Source organism: Vipera ursinii (assembly GCF_947247035.1).
Source record: "Vipera ursinii genome assembly, chromosome: 1".
Lineage (NCBI taxonomy): Eukaryota > Metazoa > Chordata > Lepidosauria > Squamata > Viperidae > Vipera > Vipera ursinii.
This window is the reverse complement of record NC_139512.1, coordinates 191,095,265-191,117,731: the sequence shown is the minus strand read 5'-3', so window position 1 is coordinate 191,117,731 and position 22,467 is coordinate 191,095,265. Positions and strand designations below refer to the sequence as shown.

The following is a 22,467-nucleotide window of genomic DNA, read 5'->3' as shown; positions in this document are numbered from 1 at the left end:
TATTGCCTCTGTCCTTGAAAAAAAGTCTTGTTAGTACTTTTAATGCTTGAAAAGGCAGAAGGCCAGTTAATCAGAATGTAGATGCTGGTGAATTTAGTGGACCAATTATGATTCATCCACTAATCCAGGCATTCCATATTGTACATGCTTGGATTTCAGTTTATGAACCTAGCATCTTAAGCAAGCACATTCTTCTAGGAAGTGTATCTGGAGTTATGGAGACCAATTAGGGGGCTGGGTTGAAAATGACACCAATTTATTTAGATGTAAACAAATGTTCTGCAAAGAGCTTCAGAGGCATGTTTCCCAAAGTTCCTGGAATAGATGAAAATGCAGTTTAAACTAAATATGTATAATAAGATAGATATTGGCTTTCACCTTCCATTCTTCTCAGTCAGTATGAACTTGTATTAACCATCTAGTATCTTGAGGTCCTATTAGATAGAAAGGTAAATTGGAACACAATAAAACCTCCAGTTTGGTATGTACAGTATTTATGAATTTTGTGGTTTGGTCTTCCCTGAAATACAATAAATCTATCACAGTATAATAGATAAAAGCAAGGGAATGAGTTAGATACACTTGAAGAATGTTCACCATTTTTGAGGCTTTTCATCTAAGGAAAAATGGTGATGAAAAAAGAATATTTTTTTTAAAAAGGCATTAATTATGATTTAACACAATTTTTATCACCTAGGCTACTTATAACAACAAACTCACTCCTTTTGTGACAAACACCGATTGCTAGTGTTGGAAAATAGGAAATGAGGTAACAAGCTGTGGTTCACAAAAAGCTGTTTAAAACAGGGGGAAACCAAGGAATGGTTTCTCTGAAACTCAGCCGGGTGTCAGGAAATGGAGAAAGAAAGCCGGTGAAAGAAAGCCAGGTGGCCTATCCCCTCCATGGAGGCCTGGGCAGGACGTTTAGGCCAGGAATCCTGCACTCTCTCAAGCCCTGTCACTTTACCTTGACTGGTGTCCTTTAATTATAAATACATCGACCAATCAAAAACAAGCTTGAATTGTAAACCCACTGAATGATATTCCAAAATTTGAGATTAAACACTTGCTACAACTTCTAAAATCTTAGGTGCTTCTATTCATTTATCCTGTTAATTTTAGGCAGTTAACTGTGCCAAATGCTGTTCCAGCTTATACAGATGTTTACTAAAAATGTGCATATTTGGACTGCGCAGCCATCAAAAATGATTTGAAAGAAATGCTTGGGCCCCCTAGCAAGCACACCAGCTGTCTTCTGTTTCTGAAAGCAAACAGTTCTTTCCACTTGAGCTTGAAACAAGTCATGGCTCAATGATCTCACTTATTGAAACAGGTGCACCTTTTCCCATACACATCGCATGCAGAAATTGGAAAAGTAACATACCCACTTTAATGTATACATTAGTGAAAAAGTGTTATGCTGCTTGGGGTGCAAGGGGCTTCTTCTGAACCATTTTAAGGCATACTTATTCTTTAAAGTAGCCTGTCTTTTTCCAGGCTTTATTAGCAGGCTGGATAAAAAATGTAGCTGCTCTAAGAGCTGCATTAATGTTAATCAGTAAACTACTGAAAGCATTAATTCTTTTCAAGTTTGCACTGAAGCCTGGAGAAAGTGGGGTTGCTTGGTTCCGACTTCCAGTGGGGGAAATGCCGGTTTAGCCATCTTCAAAGGGAGACAGTGTCACTGCTTCTTTCATCCTCAGTTATTCTCATCTGCTTTTCCTATAGATTTAAGGATAAAACGTGAAATCAACTCATCTGTCCTCTAGACTGTTGCGCTTCATGGAAACAGAGGTTTCTCTGATCAGCCAGCGAGCTGAGTGACGGGAAGTAGAGGTCTTCCATCAAGTTCAGAGCTGAGTCACAGCCTAAATTTATGGATATAAAAACTGACCTTCCTCATTTCTAATGCATTTTTGGATCATATTTTTTTTTAGTTAAAAAGATATTTTCTTCAGATTCAAATAAGAACTGTATTGCTCTTTAGTTATTTTCATTGTAATATTCAGAAACATCTGCAAACCTTACTATACTTACCATTGTAAAACACATCCTTCAAAGTTGATTAGCAGAACACAAGATGGCTACTTTAAAGGAAATATTTGATTTATGGGACTGTTCAGTGCTTGAACTTTTTAACCCTTTACTATAACTAGACGTTACTATTGAAGATGAAAAATCCCTCTGGCATTCCTTCTGCCTTCATGCAAGGTCTGAGGCATGTCCTCAAATCTTTTTTTCAAACCCTGCACAGCCCTAATGCATTTTTGCCATCTCTAGGTATAAAACATGAATGTATTTATCATTTTGAGACAGCAGCAACCAAATGACTCATGCTTGATTGCAGGATTCCAAATTTTGTGTCAATAGCCTGTCAACTGCATTGACCTGTCCCGATCCAGATAACAATAGGAACAAGATGTACAGGTCACTTTGAAAGTCACAACCACTGTTGCCAATTAATTTCCATATGTTTTTTTTAAAAATAGCTCTTTACTAAATTCTTGAAGAACATGTGCTTTTGAGAAGCATGGGTAGTTATTGAGGACTAAATTCAATACAATTGTTTTAATACCCCCACTACAGTAGGCAAATCTGCCCTTTTCTATTTTGGGTAGAGTGAAGTTTGATGCTTTGGGGACACTTTGACCTGACAAGTACTCCAAGAAGTCAGAGTGAAGGCAGACACACTACAGGGCAAGGCACAGATCTAATATTGCTGACGGTCGGGACACTGCAATTTGTGTTGACATATGTGCAGCAGGTGCCCTTGAGATGCAGACAATCAAATCTGGAATAAGTGTGTTCTAGGCTTTTCCCCTATACAAAGCAAAGGTTGCAGGGCCAGAAAGGTCCCACCACTCTCTCAGGAATATTCAACATTTCTAAGAACAAAGGGTCAGTATTTTAACAGTCTCATTTTATTTATGAGACAATGCAAAACATTCTGTTGAGGGCTGTGCTGATGGCTTTTGTTTGGTGCAAAACATGGAAGCAGGGAAATAACTTCATTCCATTTGATTCTCAAAAGCTATTGAGTGATTAGACTCAAGCCATGATGTCACACCTTAAACTTCTATCAGCTTGGCATCAGTATTTAACAAACTTACTTTCATAAATGGCCTCAATGAATAAATGCAGGTGAAAAAGAATTTTCTTAAATTAAGAAGGTAAACACTTTTTGAAAACTAGGTAGCACCTAACACAGGGGTGTCAAACTGGCGGCCCACGGGCTGGATGCGTTCTGTGCTGGATACTCCCTCCTGGCTCCGCAAAGGCAAAAAACATCGCAATGCGTCACAATACATCACATGATGTGCTCAATTTTGTCACCTATGACCTAATAGAATGTATAGCTTTAAGGCCAACATAATAGAAGTTGCATTGTTTGGAAGATAAACAATATTGGTATCTATCTCCCACAAAGAGAAAATAACATTTAAATCTGTAAGTGTATTACCAATGAACTTCTGTTAACCTCCATCACTAGAGGTTTTCTAGAAGAGATTGGATAGCCATTTCTCCAGAATGGTGTAGGGTCTCCTGCTTAAGCAGTGGGTTGAACTAGAAGACCTCTAAGGACCCTTCCATCTCTGTTATTCTGCATTCTGTAAAACCTATCTCACAAGCACCACATAGAAACACTTATAAAGGGAAGGTGTTTGCACACCTACCAATGCATTCACAGCTTGTGAGCCTGAGGTTCCTCATCTTGGAATACCTTGGTCATGTATACTGTTGACCATTTGAGAAGCTCTCTAATGTAGAAATACTCTCTCCACCCATTAGGCAGATTAGTTTTTTGTCCACCAGTGATCAGCTGCTTTTTTATATACAGTATATAATTCCAGTTGTTTCTTCTATTGAACCCTGTTTTGGAATAACATTTAATGCAATCAGGCTAAAACTTTAAAGTATTGTAGTTGGACACTGGCACATTCCAGTTTCCATGTCAAGAAATCCAATTGACATAGTAAGGAATAATTAGCAGAACTGGTACGAAATGAATGTAGCACAAATTTTTGGATAAAAGAGTTAAGTATCTTGTGAAGGCTGCCCTATCCATTAAGAAAACAGCCATATCTGCTACAGAAAGTAGACTACAATTCAAAGGGCTGCAGTTAAGCGTGTTGTGGGAAATGCAGTCCTGTTTCCAAAATGCAGTGAATTCTGCAGATGTAGTTTCTATCCAGCCAAGTAGATTGCTCCACAGCTTGTAGCCTTCCTTTCTGTTCAGACACCAAGAGCCAATCCAAATTCAGCTCTTGAGGTCACTTAGGAGCATCCATGTGATTTCTGCAAATCAAGAATGAGGAGTGTGTGTTTTTCTCAGACTCTTCCATTTTCCCCCAATGCTCTTCTCAGAAATAACCTCTGTAGCTAATTGCTGCTTCTTTTATCAATGTCTTGAACCTTAAAGGCAAGCAACTAGAACACCAAGAGGAAATGAGGGCAAGGCAACTATAAGTGACATCACTATGTAAAACTCAAGAACAGCTAATTGTGTGCCAAACTTAAATGGGGAAACATTTCCGGAGTAAAGGCCAACATTCTTGGAAGGTTAGGTCTCATTGCTGTTACTTGATCTTTGCAGAAACGTCAAGCAAGCCATTCTTACCTGATATGAATTTCCACATGGCAAGAAGCAGGACTACTGAAAATAAAGTGTTTTTAAAGTCGCATTCAATTTTAAAGGAGCCCTCTTCATTTTTTCCATCCCAACTTCTGAATTTACCAAATTTATATTATGCCTCTTCCACTAATACACAGACTAGTGTCTATTCTTAGGCTTTTCGCCTTTAAATTAAATGGCAGTGTCTCGCCTACTGTAAATGAATTTATAAAAATGAGTACTTGGTGAACAGTGATAAATTTTTAAGTTCTAGTAAAATTTATTTCCCAAAAGGAACATGCTCATTGCCCACCAGCATCCCTTTGCTGGCCCCTAGAAATTAGGACTTACTGTAATTTCCAATCACCCTAACTGGCATCTTCTTCTTTTACTGATCAATTAGGTGCAGACTGTCGACATTCAAACTGCAAAAAGCCAGATTAACTTTTTAGTGAGTGGAACAGGGCTACAATCAAACAAGTCCTCCTTTCAATCGGTTAAATCTTATACAGAATGCGGAAAACCCTAGGAAGAAAAAAGATTGAGAGAATAAAGTATAAAGGCAATGCAGCACTTTGGATCTGAAAACAAAAAAGTTGCTTCAGTGCACAAGAGACACACATACACACTTTACCTTTTTTGCCCAGGGATCCTTCTGCAGTTGCTTTAAGGCTGTGGTGGCGAACCTATGGCACACGTGCCACAGATGGCACGCACTGCATCAATACCCACACAGGGTAAGGTTGCCGCCCCCACCCCCGCCTCTCCCAAGTGTTTTTTTTACTAACCTGCCTTTCAGCTGCATTCCAGTTCTCCGTTCGCTTCTCAGCCTTTGCCGCGTGTTAGTGGGACTATCGGTAAAAAAAAAAAAAGTCCCATCAGACTTTCTAACTTCTCACAAGATCTCAAGAAGTTAGAAAGTCTGATGGAACTTTTTTTTTTAACCGATAGTCCCACAAACACGCCGCAAAGGCTGAGACGTGAACAGAGAAACAGAATGCAACTGAAAGGCAGGTTAGAAAAAAAACACTTGAGGGAGGTGAGGGCATCTGGGCGGGGGCGGGCATAGCAACCTTACCCTGCATGGTGGTGGGAGGGTGGGGCGTGTGCCCTTCCCATGCCAGGCCAGTCCCTGCACCCCCGGGGCAGCCATGCTGGGCGGTGGTGGGCAGAGCATTGAGGTGGGGACTGGCAGGCCAATCAAAGCAGCAGGTGGAGAGCAGAGGCTCGGGGAGGGAGGGTGCTGAAGTGGACGGTCGGGCCATTGGCAAGAGCAATGTGGTTGAGCAGAAAGTGGTCTCGGAACAAGTAGGGCAGGTAAGTGAAGAAATCCTTGCTCCCCCCAGAAATCGCCTTTCTTTCCTTACCTGACTCCCAGCCCTGTGCCATTTCTCCTTCATGATCCGCTGCCGCTGCCACATGCAAGGAAACAAAGGAAGTTTTTTTTGGGAAAAAGGTCAATCAATCAATTCCAACTTCTCGTGAAAGATAGTGAAGTTTGAATTGATTGACTGACCTTTTCCCCCCCCCCAAAAAAACGTCCACTTCCTTGCACGTGGCAACAGCGGCAGATTGCAAAGGAGAAACGGCATGGGGCTGGGAGTCAGGTAAGGAAAGAAAGGCAATTTCTGACAGAGAAGAGAACTTTGCAGCTCTGCCTACAGAGCCATCAAAGCGGTAGCTCAGGGGTCCTCAAATTACGGCCCAACCTTTTTATCCAGCCTACCTCAACCTCCCTAGAAAGCCATCCAATTGCAAGGAGAGTGTGGGTGGATGGTGGCGAGAGCCCCAGCCAGTGGCGGGATGGTGAGTTGGAGATTATTTTCCAGTTTCTCCCTCACACGCCAAATGATGTGCTCATGTTTTGACCATGCCCCCTTCCTCTCCTCCTCTCACCTATTTGCATTTTTACCTCAGGGCCAGGCTGAGAGGTTTAGGCCTTGCTTGCAGCCTCAGCCTCGCTTAGGGCAGCCAAGCCTGGTGATGACGATGCTACTGCTGCTGCTTCTGAGGCGGGTCCCTCACTAGGCACTATGGAATGTGAGTCCTAGCCTCCACCACTACTGCCACTGCCGCCATGCCAAAAGGAAACTGGTGCCACTGGCCCTCAACATCACCCCCACCATCGCGGAGGGACCCAGCCCCACCAGCGGTTGGAGTGGGGCTGCTGGAGTGGGGCACCAGTTATGGGTCTGAGGGGAGCAGGTGAAGGGTGAAGGGTGAGGTATTTGTGAGGGGCAGTCAGGGTGAGTGATAAAAAAGGAGAATTTGCTCCTGGAAGGTTATTTCAGAGTTGTGAGGGGTTGTGTGGAGCTGAGGCGATGAAAGATCAGGGGAGACGCTGGGAGGGAGGATGCAGTCGGTCTTTGGAGGAGCTTCCCGATCCATGAATGGGGGGTGGTGGTGCCGCATCTAGGTGAAGCCCCAAGAGGTAGGCAAAGCTAGAGATGGTGGAGCAGCTCGGAGAAACCAGGAGTGCTGGGGTTGGTGGTTGACAGAAACTTCATTGGCCTTTAGAGTCCAGGAAATGGTGGAGGAAGGATGGGGGCATTGGGATGTGCCCCATGGGAAAGAGGAATGAGGTCCTGCCAGGCAGGTTCTTCTGCCCTGAGATGGTCCGGAATCCCAATCAAGGAGAATATTTCTGGCTCAGAGTTAAAATGAAGGGTCCTTGGGGGGGGGGGTTTGTCTCTGAGGATGGTTGTTTTCTTGCAGATGTTTCAGGACCCAAAGTGGGATAATAAGTGAACTAATGTTACCTAGTTTGGGTCATGAGACGTCTACAAGAAAGCCACAAAGGTTAGAGAGGACCAAGGAATCCACAACTGCCCTCCTCCTCCTCCTCTTTTCTCCTCCTCCACTCCACAAACCCCATTTTCTTCTGGCACTGCTGATGTTACCTTGTTTGGGTCATGAGACATCTGCAAGAAATGCTGAATGGAAATGGCACCCCTACCCTGCCCCCTGACTTGCCTCACCTCACCCTGCAGGATGAGCCTCCTGCCCCACCGTCCCATCTGCCAGACTCCCTGGGTCTCCCTCGATCATGCCCAGCCCCCACAGGGGTCCCTCCCCACGAGCAACATCGAGGTGGCCACACCCACCCCAGCCACACCCATGCAGTCTGCCATGGCCACTGCAGAAACGCCCACCCAGTGGGCCACGCCCATCCAGCACCCAATGATAAATAAGTGGGGTTTGGGTTGCAGTTTGGGCACTTGGTCTCTGAAAGGTTCGCCATCACTGCTTTAAGGAATTAAAGACAGCTGCTCTGTGAGCACACACAGACATCCCACATGCTCCAAATTTTTTGGCTTTGAAATTTTAGTGCTGTGCCTTTAGCACTAAAGATCTCACTAATCTCCCTTCTATTGATGACTTAAGACTCACCCTAATCAGAGGTAGATTAACTGCAGCTCCCTCACTTCTGAGAATCCCCTACAAAGGTTTGAACCTGAGAACTTGCAGAGAGACAGCCTCAGCCAAATGGGGAGAACAAGCATTACTCAAGGTGCAAGACAGGCTCTAATCCTCCAAGCAATAAAACAATTTGCAGTCCTAAGATGCATGCCTGACTCTACCAGAAGAGATTTAAAGTCTGCTTACCATAAGTTGTACGTCTGGCGTGAATCATGGAATGCTATTATTTTACAAAGAGGCAGTAAAAATGATGTTTTCTACCAAAAAAGCACTGAATGTGTGCCAAGGACAGTATGCCCTTAATCATTGCTACTCAGCTATAGGCCACAGGACTGAAACTGTTCAACTGCATGCCTACCAACTGTACTGACTCTGCCCTTTGTGCCAAATCCAGAGGATTGCAACACATGGTGAGCAATTTGCAATTCTCCTCCTCTGTGAAGTCAGCTTAATTGTACATTCAGTGAATGCAAAACCACATGACAAATGTGCCTGTTTTTTTTTAAAAAAAATCTGAGCTACTTGAATGTCTGTGCAAGTACATATGTAAGTATCTTCTCTCTCTCTCTCTCTTGGTGATGGTGGCGGCGATGGTGAAGGGGTGCCTTTGAGTCAGTGTTGACTCCTGGCAACTTCCTGGATTAGTCCCTGCATTTTTCTTGGCAAGATTCTAGAAGTGGCTTGGCCTTATCTTCTTCCAAGGGCTGAGAGTGTCAGGCCTATGTACCTAAGGTTAGACTAAAACCTGTGGTCTGGTCCCAGTTTGTGCCTGATGCTTTAACCACTATATTAAACTGGTGCATCAGATTTGAACCCATGATCATTCCCATGACTGCTCCTTTCTTATACACACGCATGCACTTGAACTCAGGATATGATTTCACTTAAACCCTTGCCTCAGACAGCAAGAACTGCTTTTACAGTCCCCGTTATGGAGGATAAACAGAAACATTATCACATAGCAAACACCTAGTATTTATTAATAAATTAGTACACCAGAAGGCAACCGGTTTTCCCCCCTCAAAAAAAAAAAGTTCTCTCCTTCTATCCCCTCTCATCATGTTGCCATCTTGCAATATCGTCTCCTAAATAAGCATGATGGTAGATTGATTTATTCCTGGAGCACAGTAGATGCAAATATAGCAGAGCCAGGATTTTTCACAATGCAGCATTTTTAATAAAAAGTGAAGTGGGGATGGGGAAGAATTTCAAAGACCACATGAAGGCCTTGAAATAAACTTATTGGCCGCATCTGTATAAAAACCCACAAAAGGACAATTTTGAAGCACATATCAATAAATCTTATAGAATGAGAAATGTGGCACCACCAGGGTTCTCCTTTGCTTTCCAGAGTCCAGCTCCAGGTGCTACTCCTAAGTGATTAAGCCTGTTGAGATCCTACAGGGGCAAGGCAACATCTCTGCCTTAAGTCAAGCAAACAGAATTACATTCAGCTGCAGGCCAAGATCTCATTGTCTGGAAGGCTGAAGAAGTTACAGTTGAAATGTTTCAGCATTCTAGTTCCAGAGAAGCACAAGTCACTTATCGTTATCTGTTTGTCCACGTGAAAACCATACAATAAATAGCTGTGCTAGTAAAATACCAGTGAATGTGCATCATTCAGCAGTAGTTTTTCTTAAAGTCACCTTGAGGAAAAGCAAATTTAACTAACCAGGAAAAGAGCAAAGAAGAAGAATTCGAAGTAATGAGAGGGCAAGAAAAATCAAATTGAAATTAAAGAAAAATCCAAAAGTCTTCTGAAAAGTTAAAAGGATTAAAATGCAAGTCCAAATCCAATAAGTAAATTATGAATTGTATAATCCATGGTTTTTAGGTGGCTACAATTACAGCTCTGAATGAAAATTAAAATGTAATAGAAGAGGGGAAAACAACATCTTTTAATTCAAACCATAACCATGAGAGCAAACTACTGTCAGAAGACAAAAAAGAGAAAGAAAACTTAAGAGGAAAATACTGGCCACGACTTTTACAAAATATCCTGCCCATGTCTTATCTTTAACACGTGCCAAGCGCATACAAGCAGCAGCCGGTGTGTAGGTGCAAAGGGCCTCTGGTGGCCCACGTCTAAAGCAGATCAGGCAGGTGGCTATAGACTGAATCCAGAAGAGTCTGGCTCGCTTCCTGGCTCTTGACGCCGGCAATTTCAAAAAGCCTATCCAGCTTGTCCTCTGCCTGTGAAATCTCCTCAATAGCATGCAGTTCTTCGGGGTTTAGAAGGTGAAGCATGTCGTCAAAGATGGGCTGCAGGTCGCAAGGATCCAGGCGCACCTGGCGCAGCACCGTATCTTTCTTTTCTAAGAAAAGAAGATAAATTGGCTGTTAATCACAGAATTGCAAGGAATGAATTGCGCCAAGCTGTGTTTCCGGTCACTAGGCTTGGCAGTCTTTTCAGTGCTGCTTTCTGGGCTCAGATGCTGAATTTAAACGGGCCTGTTTCCATAGTCTGCTTACAGACCGGCCTGTTTCCATAGTCCACGTCCCAGTCTGAGACCATCAGTGGGAAAACTTTGGGGACAGGTCCTGCCACGAAAACATTGAACGTCAATAATTAACACTAGTGTCTCCATGGGAGCGTCTGCATTGTGGAATAAACTGCCACCAGGATTGAACAACAACCCCCCTCCCTCCACCTTGTTCAGCATAAAATCTTTATCCTTGTCTTTTATAGCGTTTTATATTTTCTTACTTTGATAGCTTTTAGTAGAACTATAACTTTTGTGACATTTTGCAAGCTGCTCGGAATCATTAAAATTTGTGGGAGGGAGGATGGCTCAATGGCTCTCAACTCACCATGAATTGAGTGTCTACCAACTCATAAGATTCTGTGTGCCCCAACTGTCTCCTAACAGAAGGAAGCCTAAATGTGGATTAATGAAATGAGAGGATCTGGGTCACTGAAGTCTGCTTTCCTTTATATTCAAAAGCTATGACACAACTGATTTTTTCACTCTGCTGTTTTTCTTTTGTCATAGAATAAACCTTCAGTTTACTCTTTTACCGCTTGAGCTATGAGTCTGTTGCCCAGTGAGAAAGTAATAATACCCTACCATTGTGATCCACGCAGAATATGACGTACACAGCAGATGAATGGTGATTGTGTATGGTTGCCAAATCAGCAGTAACAGCCCTCCCCCTTTTCCTTCTAGTATAGTTTAAGCCAGAAAGAATCAGTTGTACCGTAATAGATGAGTTGGGCTCAGGAGTCTCAGATACAGATTATGTCCTTAAATGACCTAGGTGTGATCAGTATCACTTGAAAATAAGAGCACAATGGCCAAGTCTGTGCATGCAAGTACTCCTTGTTGAATCATCACTCATTCAGCCACCATTCGAAATTACAACAGCACTGTTTATTTATGATTATTCCTTGAGGTTGCAGCCCTTGTAGTGTCCACTCAGTTGGATGATCACAATTTGAACACTAAGCAACCAGCTTGCAGTTATGTTAGTTGCAGTGTCCCATGTGATCACTGGGTGAGCCAGTAGGATGTTACAAGTGGCAATTACATGACCATGGGAGATGCTGCATTCACATGGGATTTGGCTAATGACAGCAACTGGGACAGCTACAACTGTCGTCTACATGGCCCCATAATGTCACGTTTTGCAACTATGTCTCTTAGTGATGGAGTTTCTGGTCCCAATTACCATTAAGTGAGGACCATCTGTAATAAACCACATTTTTAAATAAGGGATTGTTGAAGAAGCCATGAAATCACAGAACAACAGAGTTGGAAGGGACCTTGGAGGTCTTCTAGTCCAACTCCCTGCCCAAACATGAGTTCTGATACCATTGCAGACAAATGGTTGTCCAATCTCTTCTTAAAAACCTCCAGTGATGGAGCATCCACAACTTCTGAAGGCAAGTCCTTCCACTGAGTGTTCTGTCAGGAAATTTCTCCTTAGAGAAATTAGGTTGGTTCTTTCCTTGATTGGCTTCCATCCATTGCTTCTAATCCTGCCTTCAGGTGTTTTGGAGAATAGGTTGACCCCATCTTCTTTGTGGCAGCCCCTGAGATATTGCTATCACGTCACCCCTAGTCCTTCTTGTCACTAGATTAAAGGTAAAGGTTCCCCCGCACATGCGTGCTAGTTGTTTCCAACTCTAGGGGCTGGTGCTTATCTCCGTTTCAAAGCCGAAGAGCCAGCGCTTGTCCGAGGACGTCTCCGTGATCATGTGGCTGGCATGACTATATGCCAAAGGCGCACGGAACGCTGTTACCTTCCCACCGTAGTGGTCCCTATTTTTCTACTTGCATTTTTTACGTGCTTTCGAACTGCTAGGTGGGCAGAAGCTGGGACGAGTAACAGGCGCTCACTCTGTTACGCGGCACTCGGGATTTGACCCGCCAAACTGCCGACCTTCTGATCGACAAGCTCAGCGTCCTAACCCACTGAGCCACCGCGTCCCTTTTCACTAGATTAGACATACCCAATTCCTGTAACCATTCTTCATATGTTTTAACCTCCAGTCCCCTAATAATCTTTGTTACTCTTCTCTGCACTCTTTCTAGAGTCTCAACATCTTTTTTTATATTGTTGTGACCAAATATACAAACTCTGTTTGTATGAATGATAAATGATAGTAAGCAGACTTGGGCAAAAAGCAATTTAAGCCAAAAGCAATTTCTAAATAATTTGCCAAATGTGCAGTCTAAGTTTTTGAAATATCTGTGCTGTAGTTTGGAGGATAAAACTGAAGTCTGCATTCTGAATATGCCCATCTGTTCCTTTTACATCTGATTCTGAATGAAATTAAACAATGGCCCTGTGAACAACTGAGGTTTCATACTAGAAAAGATCAGTACCTTTGGTAATAAAGGAGCCTGTTCGGCTAAGAGCAGAACAACCGCTGGAGGTGGAATCACAGCGAAGAAGAGGTTCGGACTCATCCACAAAGAAGCACTTGTTCTTCTCCAAGGGAGATGGTTCCACAGGGATTATGGTTGCCTCTGGCTTTGGATTTGGGTTGGGAGTGGGGCTGAGTAGTCCAGAATTTACCGGAAGATCCAACTTGTCAGCTTCAAGCTGAAACAGGAAGACATAATATGGAATAAATTACATACTAGTGTTCTGAGACAAGTTGGGCCAATCCCCTTTCATTAGAACATGCAGGTCTCTTCAGAAAAGTATGAGATGACAACAGGATGGTTTTGCCAGGTCAAGAAACTTCCCACTTCACTATCCAAACAGTAAAGCTGAATGGTTTGAAATTATGAAATTAAAATTATGGACAAAGAGAAGTACTGCTCCATAGACTATGCTATAAAAATTGAAATTCAATGCTAAAAAATGTAGTGATAGACACTGCCTGGAAAACTTTGAAGGGAGCGTAAATAAATTCATAGTTAGATAAGGAAGGACAGTGTGATGTAGTAGTTAAGTTGTTGGACTGTGGAGACCTGGTTTATGTCTCCCTGTAGCTACGGAAACCTCCTGGGTGATTCTGACCCAACCCATTTCCCAGAGTTATTTCTATAGAGGTAAGCAAATGGAAAGCAAACTATCATGACCTCCAATTAGGAAGAGGAATATAACTTTAACAAACAAACAAGGCTAGTGGTTATGGTGTCTAATACTGGAGACAATAGGCCTCTCTTTGCCAATCGCTGAAGAGCTAAAGAAGAGATGGCTACTGATTTCATACCCAATTTATGGGGTCACTGAAGCAACTAGGTTGCCACAAATGAAGCAGAATGGTTTTGTCTGGACAAATAGAGACATTTGACCTGGACCAATAAAACGTGTCTTAGGTTCTTATTTAAACTTTGACAAAGGAATCCCTCAGATTTTATCAACATAATATGCACAGTTAAATTTCACTAAGGTCTTTATATAATTGTTATTTTACTTTCAAAAAAGTACCAGTGAACTCTGACAAATGCCATGCCCGGTCAAAATTAAAGACAGGCTGCTCCCTATTTTGAGGCCCTGTGAGCCCTTCCCAGTCACAATGCCAAAAGCCAGGTTGAGGGAAAACAGAAAAAAAAATGGTTATGTCAGCTCATATACTTTACAACAAGCAAGACTGTTCTCCTAAGGCTGAATCCCTGAATTTTATTTTTTTAGAAATTAAATGTTTTTCCCCTTTCTTTCAAGTAGTTTATAAACAGGGAGTAGTCAGAAGTGTGTTGCACTAATGTGTTGTACCAGTCCCGCCAATATCTTTACACAAAATTTTATTGAGCAAACGACTAAACAAGCCATTGTATTACAGCTTTCTGCTTATTTTTATGATTATTCACAATGCTAAGTGTCCTGAAACACACAGCAGGGTTCCTTTGGATTCAGTTATAATTAATTAATACCCAAGAAAAGAGAAAAGAATAGCAGGTAGCTGCTTTAAAATGACCATTTCCCATGCACACATTTACCTCACCCCTTTCCTATTTTTGCACTAAGTGTCTATGGAGATTCTCAGTCAGACTCTTTAAAAGAATGCAAATGACCAGCTGTCTGCAAGGAATATAAATCCTTCCATTCCCCACCATCCAGTTGGAGCTGAAGAAGCTTCTTGGATGACGTCTTCAAAGAAAAACAAGAAAGTCCAGTTGCCTCCTGAAAAAGCACCTTTGGGACTTTTCATCTATTCTACTACCTTCTCTTATTGGTAGCATTATTATGATTATTATTACTCTGTTGTTTTGCAAGTACATTGAGAGCTTATGCACTGGAGACAAATTCCTTTGGTGTCTAATCACACTTCGCCAAATAAAATGCTGCCTACTCCACTGAAACATGATATTAATCTATCTGTGTTTTTCTATTGAAACCCCTTTGCAAATCTGAAAGTGTTTGGGTGTGTGTGTGGGGGAATCTTCAAGTCCTAAAAGTATCTGAAAAGAATGATTTTCATGAATAACAGGAATAATAATAAAAGGACAATAGAACTCTAGTACATCAGTGAAAGAGCACTCAGAAAGAGCACAGTCTCTGGCATTCACAGATCCACTCTCAGACAAATATTTAATGTAATTCTTCACCAGAGTTTTGAAAGAAATATTATCTACCAAAGAATGCCATGTTTTATATATGTAGAGGGAGAAGAGGTGGGTAATGAGGAACGAAATATGAGCTGCGACTGATTTGCTGTTCCTAGAGTTGCAAAGGTTGCTTAGATCGAACAACGTCTTTGGAATCTTCTGTTCCTATCAGCCAAATTGCTCAGTGCTATTACACCAACAATCATCCTATGATCCTCAGAGTAGGATGCTGATTCACTCTGTGCCTTGTTTTCAGGAGGAGGAGGGAAAAGCAAGAGAGAGAGAGAGAGAGAGAGAGAGAGAGAGAGAGAGAGAGAGAGAGAGAGAGAGAGAGAGAGAGAGAGAGAGAGAGAGAGGGGCTCGGGAAAGCAAGAGAACACATGCAGACACACACACACACACACACACACACACAGAGCTTTCATCCATCTAATTCAATTAACAATTTGCACAAAGCAGCATTCATATAAGAATGTCTGAAAACTCAAATGAACTCAACAGAGCACATGAATCTCCCACAAGCAAAAAGAGGAAAGCAAGAACTGATTTACTACACAATAAATGTTTGAACTGAGATGTTCGATAACCCCATGATCTCCTTTTGGGGGTGGACTCTTATGCACCCTTTGTTCTTGTATAAGACAATAACAGCTTGGTTTACAAACACCATAAAATATGGTGAGGGAATGAACTTTAGACTGAAGGATTTGCCTCTTTAAAATTCTACCTATCTGCACATGACTACAATGAGCGGTCTGGGCCACAGGGATTTATTGTTTTCTTTACCTTTTGAGGAGTTCTTCATAACTGATGCATATCTACTACCAAACCTTTCTACCATTCATTCTGGTGACAATGATACAGTCTTGAACAGCCCCCTCCACTAGTTATGGCAATAAGAACAGGGGAGATTTTGTTAAGGGGCAAAGACCCTCCCTGGTTTTGCTAGTGTGTTGATGTGATTTTTGGAGAGTTCTATCTACTCCCACTGTAATTTTCCTCTAAATATCACTGTTTCAGGAACAGACCTAGCTAGGTCTAGCCTGTTCTTCCTCTCGTCCCCATTTTACAGAGAGATCTATGTGTGGACAGATACTCAGAGGGGCTGGGGAAAGATTCTTAGATCTATAATACCACTAAAGAGGGAGTAACCTTTTCCCAGGAATGCTCCATATGCAAATTTAGGTCCTCTGTCGCCTATAGTAGGCATTCCCCATATCTGTGAAGGCACTTTTTCTTCCTAGGGTGGGGCTGTTTCTGAACCTCCCCAGATGAAAATGAATGCAACAAAAAGCATTGGAAGGACATACTACCCTACCCATCTTCAAGGAGAAACTTCTTTTCGGGCCCTAGAGTTCCCCAGCTTTTTATTGTTGTTGTTGATGTTGTTTTGCAATATGAGTTTTAGTCTAGACTCTAGAGTAAGGAGGCAATACTGGCATGAACAGGAGAATCAAGGCTAACTCAGCTCTTGCTTCTTTCCATCCTAATTGCTAAAATTCAGGAAGGGCTTCATGCTCTTGATCAGTACAACATTCCTAGCTGCAGCATTCCTGATAAGTGAAGGCAAAAAAGACATTCAGGCTCAGAATCATCTGTGATCTTTTGCATATCATAAACGTGCAAAAAATCCCTTGTCACATGACAATATAAATCAAAATTCTAAACCTAAACTGATAACACAGAGATAAATTCAAAGGCAATAAAGGTTTCATAATCAGCAACAATCCTTATTGATAAAGAAAAACAATTCCTGCTACCATAAACAGGCTGGGTTGCATCTTTTTTAAAAGAAAAAGAAAAAGAAAAAAGAAGAAGAGCTATTTGATTCGAAAGTCAGGCCCCTTTTTTCCTGGGCAGAGAAACATAGCTGCAGCAATTCTGAAGTATCAACATTTTCCTCTACCCAGAAAACAACAAGCATTCTGTACAGGAAGACCGAAGATGGGTGTTAGATGAGATTGAAGCAGGACAAGGGTGGGGGTTGGGGGAAGCTAGATGAGGTCATGGGAGGCCAAAAGAGGAAGGGCAGGGACAAAAAGGATAACAGATAGTATTACTTAGAGACACTCAAAGCAATTACTTCCATTAGTACTAATAAAACCTTTTCATGAACCCACACAAACTACCTCATCTAATTGTTGTTGTCTCTTCTAGACAGTAATTTATGCTAAATCATTGCCAGCTCTTTATAAAAAAGACACTTTCCCAGGACCCATAGATGTACACTGGTGGTTCTTTCCTTGAAACAGCCATAAAAATGTCTAATTCTGAATACCAGAGCTAATATACAGCTGCCTCCAATAAGACACAAGAAGTTGCAACGGAAGACAATCGAGTGATCATGCATGCATTTGATGTGGTTATCATTACATTAGTTTCAACAGGAAGCAAAGGTTCCCAAAGTAGCATTATCAAGAATAAAAATGATCTTGCAATTTAATTATTTCTCCATAAGACAATTTTTGTCTCCCTAAAACACTAAGGTAGGGGTAGGCAACCTAGCAACTGCTAGCTGCTTTAGATTATAATTTCCAAGGCCCTCAATGCTGACCCTACTAGTCGCTCTGAAAGTTGAAAGTTGAGTAAATAATATAGGAGAAATTATACTAAGTACAATATTTCCAAAGTACATTAAACTACTAATGGCAGTAACAAATATTCCAACTCTTCCATCAAATGTCATCATCACTAATTTATAACCAACTCAAAACAGGATGTATACAATAAGAACTAGTTCTAACTTAACCATTTAGCCAATTTAAAGAGATTATGTTTGGAATGTGCATAACTCAAAGTTACCACATATACAGTACTCACCAGAAGAAAAAACACAGTCAGTAGTGATGGCTTGGGAAATTGAAACATTGCAATAAATACAATGTTCTCGAAAACACTACTACCGGTATTCAATGGCACCTATGGGATGCAGATCAAGAGGGGCAAATGACAAAAGTAGTGTCATATTAAGGCAACATAAGCTTTGCCAATTTTCTGTAGGTGTTGTGACATTAGTATGCACATACAAAAGGAGTGGATCTTGCACTGTGATGCAACTTCTGATGAGCGCACTTGATCCTGCCCACACCTCTACCTTTCATGATAGTCCAACATGAAACCTTATTTTGGTGGTTACATTTTTCCCATTCTATACTGGACATGGAGCCTAAAGATCTGCTCTTGAATGAAGGGGGAGGGAGACAGATGGAAGGCACAAACGAACTACTTCAATGATAAAGCCTATCTAGTATCCCAAATTGATATTACAGTAACAGCTTTCCTGTATCTGAATCTTCAAAATGTGTGTCATGAGAGTGATAACTCAGGAAATGCAAGCAGACCTGGGAAGATACTTTTATGTTCTAAAAAGCTGGTATCAAGCTGATCTCTCAAACCATTAATGCCTCTCAGTTTCAGTGGGATTCATTTTATTTCAGGCTGACCATTATGCATCTGATAGGTCTTTGGTCCTATCGTGTCTGAATTGTGACTTATTAAAAAAAATAAGAATATCAAAATATGATTTAGTCTATTTTTAAAATGAATAGTTGAACAAATGGCAATTTTTGTTTACAGAGGACTATGTCTGTCTAATGGAGATGCAATGGATCTCACTGCACGCTGAAAGTAGGAGGTTGGTCATGCAGCATATTTGGCTGCTTGAAAGCAATAAAATAAAAAGGTAAAGGTTCCCCTGCAGTTGCGTGCTAGTCGTTTCCGACTCTAGGGGCCGGTGCTCATCTCCGTTTCAAAGCCGAAGAGCTTTGTCCAAGGACGTCTCCGTGGTCATGTGGCCGGCATGACTAGACGCCAAAGGCGCACGGAACGCTGTTACCTTCCCACCGGAGTGGTCCCTATTTTTCTACTTGCATTTTTACGTGCTTTCGAACTGCTAGGTGGGCAGAAGCTGGGACGAGTAACAGGCGCTCACTCTGTTACGCGGCACTCGGGATTTGATCCACCAAACTGCCGACCTTCTGATCGACAAGCTCAGTGTCCTAACCCACTGAGCCAATTAATATTAATATTAATATTTATGTCTGCACTGTGGGACACAATAGATAGCAAAATATATAAATACTAGGATTGTGCAGAAATCTGGATTCAGCAGGAAAATGTGATGCTAATTCAACCTGTTCCCCCAGGTTTTAAAACAAAAAAATATAGCTATTTTGCATATAAAAGGTCACAGATGTGGTCCCATAACAGTTTTCTCTACTACTTCTGTTCTGTACTAAGAATAGAGAAGGTCTTAATTAATTCTCAAACAGACCTAGTTTGCTACTTTCTAACGTCCAGGATGTAAAACCTTTTTCTCTAAAGGCTAACAAGTATTATCACTTAACAAAAATCAATGAATTCAGAATCAAAATCTCACATTAGTTCCAAATTTATTAATTAATTACCCAATCAATTAACATTTATGCAAAAACTAATCCTACCACATCCAATTCTAATCCACTTCGAGGGTTGTTTTTGAAAGAACAATGGAAAAGGGAAAGGACTTAATGGCATGATCTTCAAGTATCCAATGAAACCTAAAATCTGAAAAATGTCTCCTATGATTTGAAAATATCTCCAATATGGATAAAAATAGACTAGTCTTCAAGTTTACAATAACCAAGATGAGAATCACAAATATAGTCTAGAATTTTGTCTTCACCGGAACATGTTTTTCCCAAAGAGAGGATTCTACAAAATTACCTATAACTATTCAATATATTTCGGCACAAAGAGCAATGACAGAGGAAAATGAGGTTAAGAACTGTGAGCTAAGAAGAAGACAAACAGCAGGATCTAGTAGCTCTGACACAGAAAGAAAGCAATGAAGATTTCCAGAAGCTCTGAACAAGATCCCTTTCTGTATAACAGAATGCACATAGTCATAACTTTATGAACACATATACTCTGAAGTCTTCATAAAAGGTACCTCTTGTGGCAGAATATTTTGTTCAAATAAAGTGAACAGTTTGACATATTTTTGAAATTCTTATTCTGCCACTTCTATGAAATAATACAGAAAAAAATGTAAAACTGGGGAATCCTAGGGTCAGTGATACAGATTTTGCAATAAATATTGCAGTTCTTATGATTGAAAGGAATCTGATCTAGTGTGCTTTATTGAGATTTAAGAAAAAAATTGGATATTCTGAAATAACTCAGTTCAATAATAAAGCTTTGATTACTGTTAAGAATAAACACATTTACTTCAAAATTGTTTCTTTTACTGAAATTATCATGGGGACCCTCTCAGCATCTCCTTAAGGCAAGTGTCTATTCTAGTATTCTGCAGCTGTTTTCCACAGCTGCACATTAATTCCCAAGAAGATATGATTCATTTTAAGGATTGCCAACATGAATTCTGAAATGCCCATTTCCATTCAAATCTGACCTACTACAAACTCAAACTATTTTTAATATATATAATGTAACTCAGTAGCATATATGTATTTTTTAATCTTGCATAGTTAATTTCTGAAGGAAAAAAGTCAACTGTAAATTCAAAAAGCAACTCTGAACAGAGGAAGCAATATTTATCTAGAATTTCATTAATCAAGTTTAAGCCAGGAAAATGGAGGTGAGGATACAGAATTTTGCAAGCCAAATAAGCAGTTAGCCAGCTTCCTTTATTAGTGAAATCATTAAGACCAGGTCTTTATGAATTGTCTGAAGTTCTTTCTTCTGAACTGCTTACCTGTACAACTAATGGATCTATTACCAGATAAGGTTGGAAAGTCCATTTGCTCTCTGTTTTGGATTATACCTTTTATTTCTCATCCTCACTTACAAATATATTTGGGGAAAATATTACTGAATTTAAATAGTTTATGCCTTTTTTACCCATAATAAGACAAAAAAAATTAACAACACTTACACTTAGACTACTGTCAGTGATACAGCTCTCATGATAAAGTTTTTTAGAAGACTAATTCTGCTTCAACCTATATTGCAGTAGGGGTACATTTGAAAATCAGCACAAAATTATATCAACAGTAAAACTTGAGAGTGTGTGGTCCAAGAAGCAGATGGATTATCCCATGTCTATGTCATATATACTGCTTTATTTGGATTAAAGTTCAGCCAAAGTCAGCTAGCTGACCTTGTCTGAAGTTACTTCTGCAAGTTTGGGATGGTCAACTACCTGGGAATTCCAGGACTGTTGGCAAAAACTGAGAAACCAAAACCATATTTCAGAGAAGCAAACTATTCTGCAGCTGTACCAAGAAAACTGCATAAATTTAGTCACCAGGAATTAAAATCAACTTCAGGATGTATTGGCTTCATTTGTACCTGTAGACATTGGATAATGATGAAGCTGGATCTAGAGAAACATGGCAATACAGACCTTAAAAATGACTTTGATATCCAATTCTCTTTCCCTCTCATTCCCTCAAAGTCTCAGATAGATTCCAAATAAGGCAAAAACTAAGTATCTCAAACCATATTTGGAAATAGTTACAGCCCACTCATTCATCTGGGTTCCCTGATTACAGGGTAAAGATTTTAGGACCCTTGCTTCAATGTGGTAGATAAAGCAGGAAGAAAGGGAAATTCAGTTCCTATAATATTTCCTGCAGGATTCCTTGGACCCAATCCCACATTTTGTAGTGTATTACTTGTGTTCTAAAATATAAAAGTGGGGGAGAAGTGAGAGAGAATCATCACTGGGAAAATGCAAGTAACAATAATAGCCAATTTGGTATTCTGACCTAAATTTTAAAAATGGTAACATAAGGGGAACCACCTGCCACCATATTCAGCTCCAGCATCCTTCAGTATCCCATTGCCGCCACTGAGGAGACCAGTTTAAACATTATGGTAGTATTTTTTTGTATTTGACAGAGCCTTAAAAGCACTATTTCATTTCCTAAACTCTCCCCCAGCAGTCAATCATTCCCACTTTGGAAAAGTTAAGGGGCAAACTATCAATTTTCACCACTTAAAATTCCCCCAAAGTTCAGCCCAGCCCATTCTTGTAAATAATTGGTCATGTCTCCTCAGGCTCCGAAGCAGGGCAAAAAGTTCCTATCTCAGCCACTTAGAGTGTAAAATTTTAAATTCAGTTGATGAGCAAGATGTGGGAAACTGCTGGATGGAAAATAAAATAAGGTCAAGATGCTGTTACTTGAATTTTTGGAATAAGTATAATAGTTGTTTTTCTCAACCGGAGCAGACTTATTTGCAGAATTTGTAACAAGCTTTCCTCTGTGAATATGAATGACTCACACACCTACACATCACAAATTCCACAAACTAAGATTTCAAAGAATTTTATTCACTTTTATCAGCTTCCTTTCAAGATATGGGTTAAGGCACCAGGCTAGAAAGCAGGAATATATATACAGTATTCCTGCTTTTTAGCCTGGTGCCTTAACCAATAGACCAAACTGGCTCTTGTCAATTTTAATTCAATTAATTTAAAAGTAAATT

General features: G+C 40.8%; 1 protein-coding gene across 1 annotated transcript in view; it reads right to left on the bottom strand.

The window, feature by feature from the left end:
• Positions 1-9,006: 9,006 nt before the first annotated feature.
• Positions 9,007-22,467, bottom strand: part of TNFRSF21 (TNF receptor superfamily member 21) — a 37,369-nt gene continuing 23,908 nt past the window's right edge. The window contains exons 5-6 of the mRNA XM_083350288.1: positions 12,862-13,081; positions 9,007-10,347 (exon numbers count right to left, since the gene is read on the bottom strand). Of these exons, the coding sequence (XP_083206414.1) occupies positions 10,118-10,347; positions 12,862-13,081 (450 nt within the window). The 3' untranslated portion in view covers positions 9,007-10,117. The remainder of the gene's footprint in view (positions 10,348-12,861; positions 13,082-22,467) is intronic.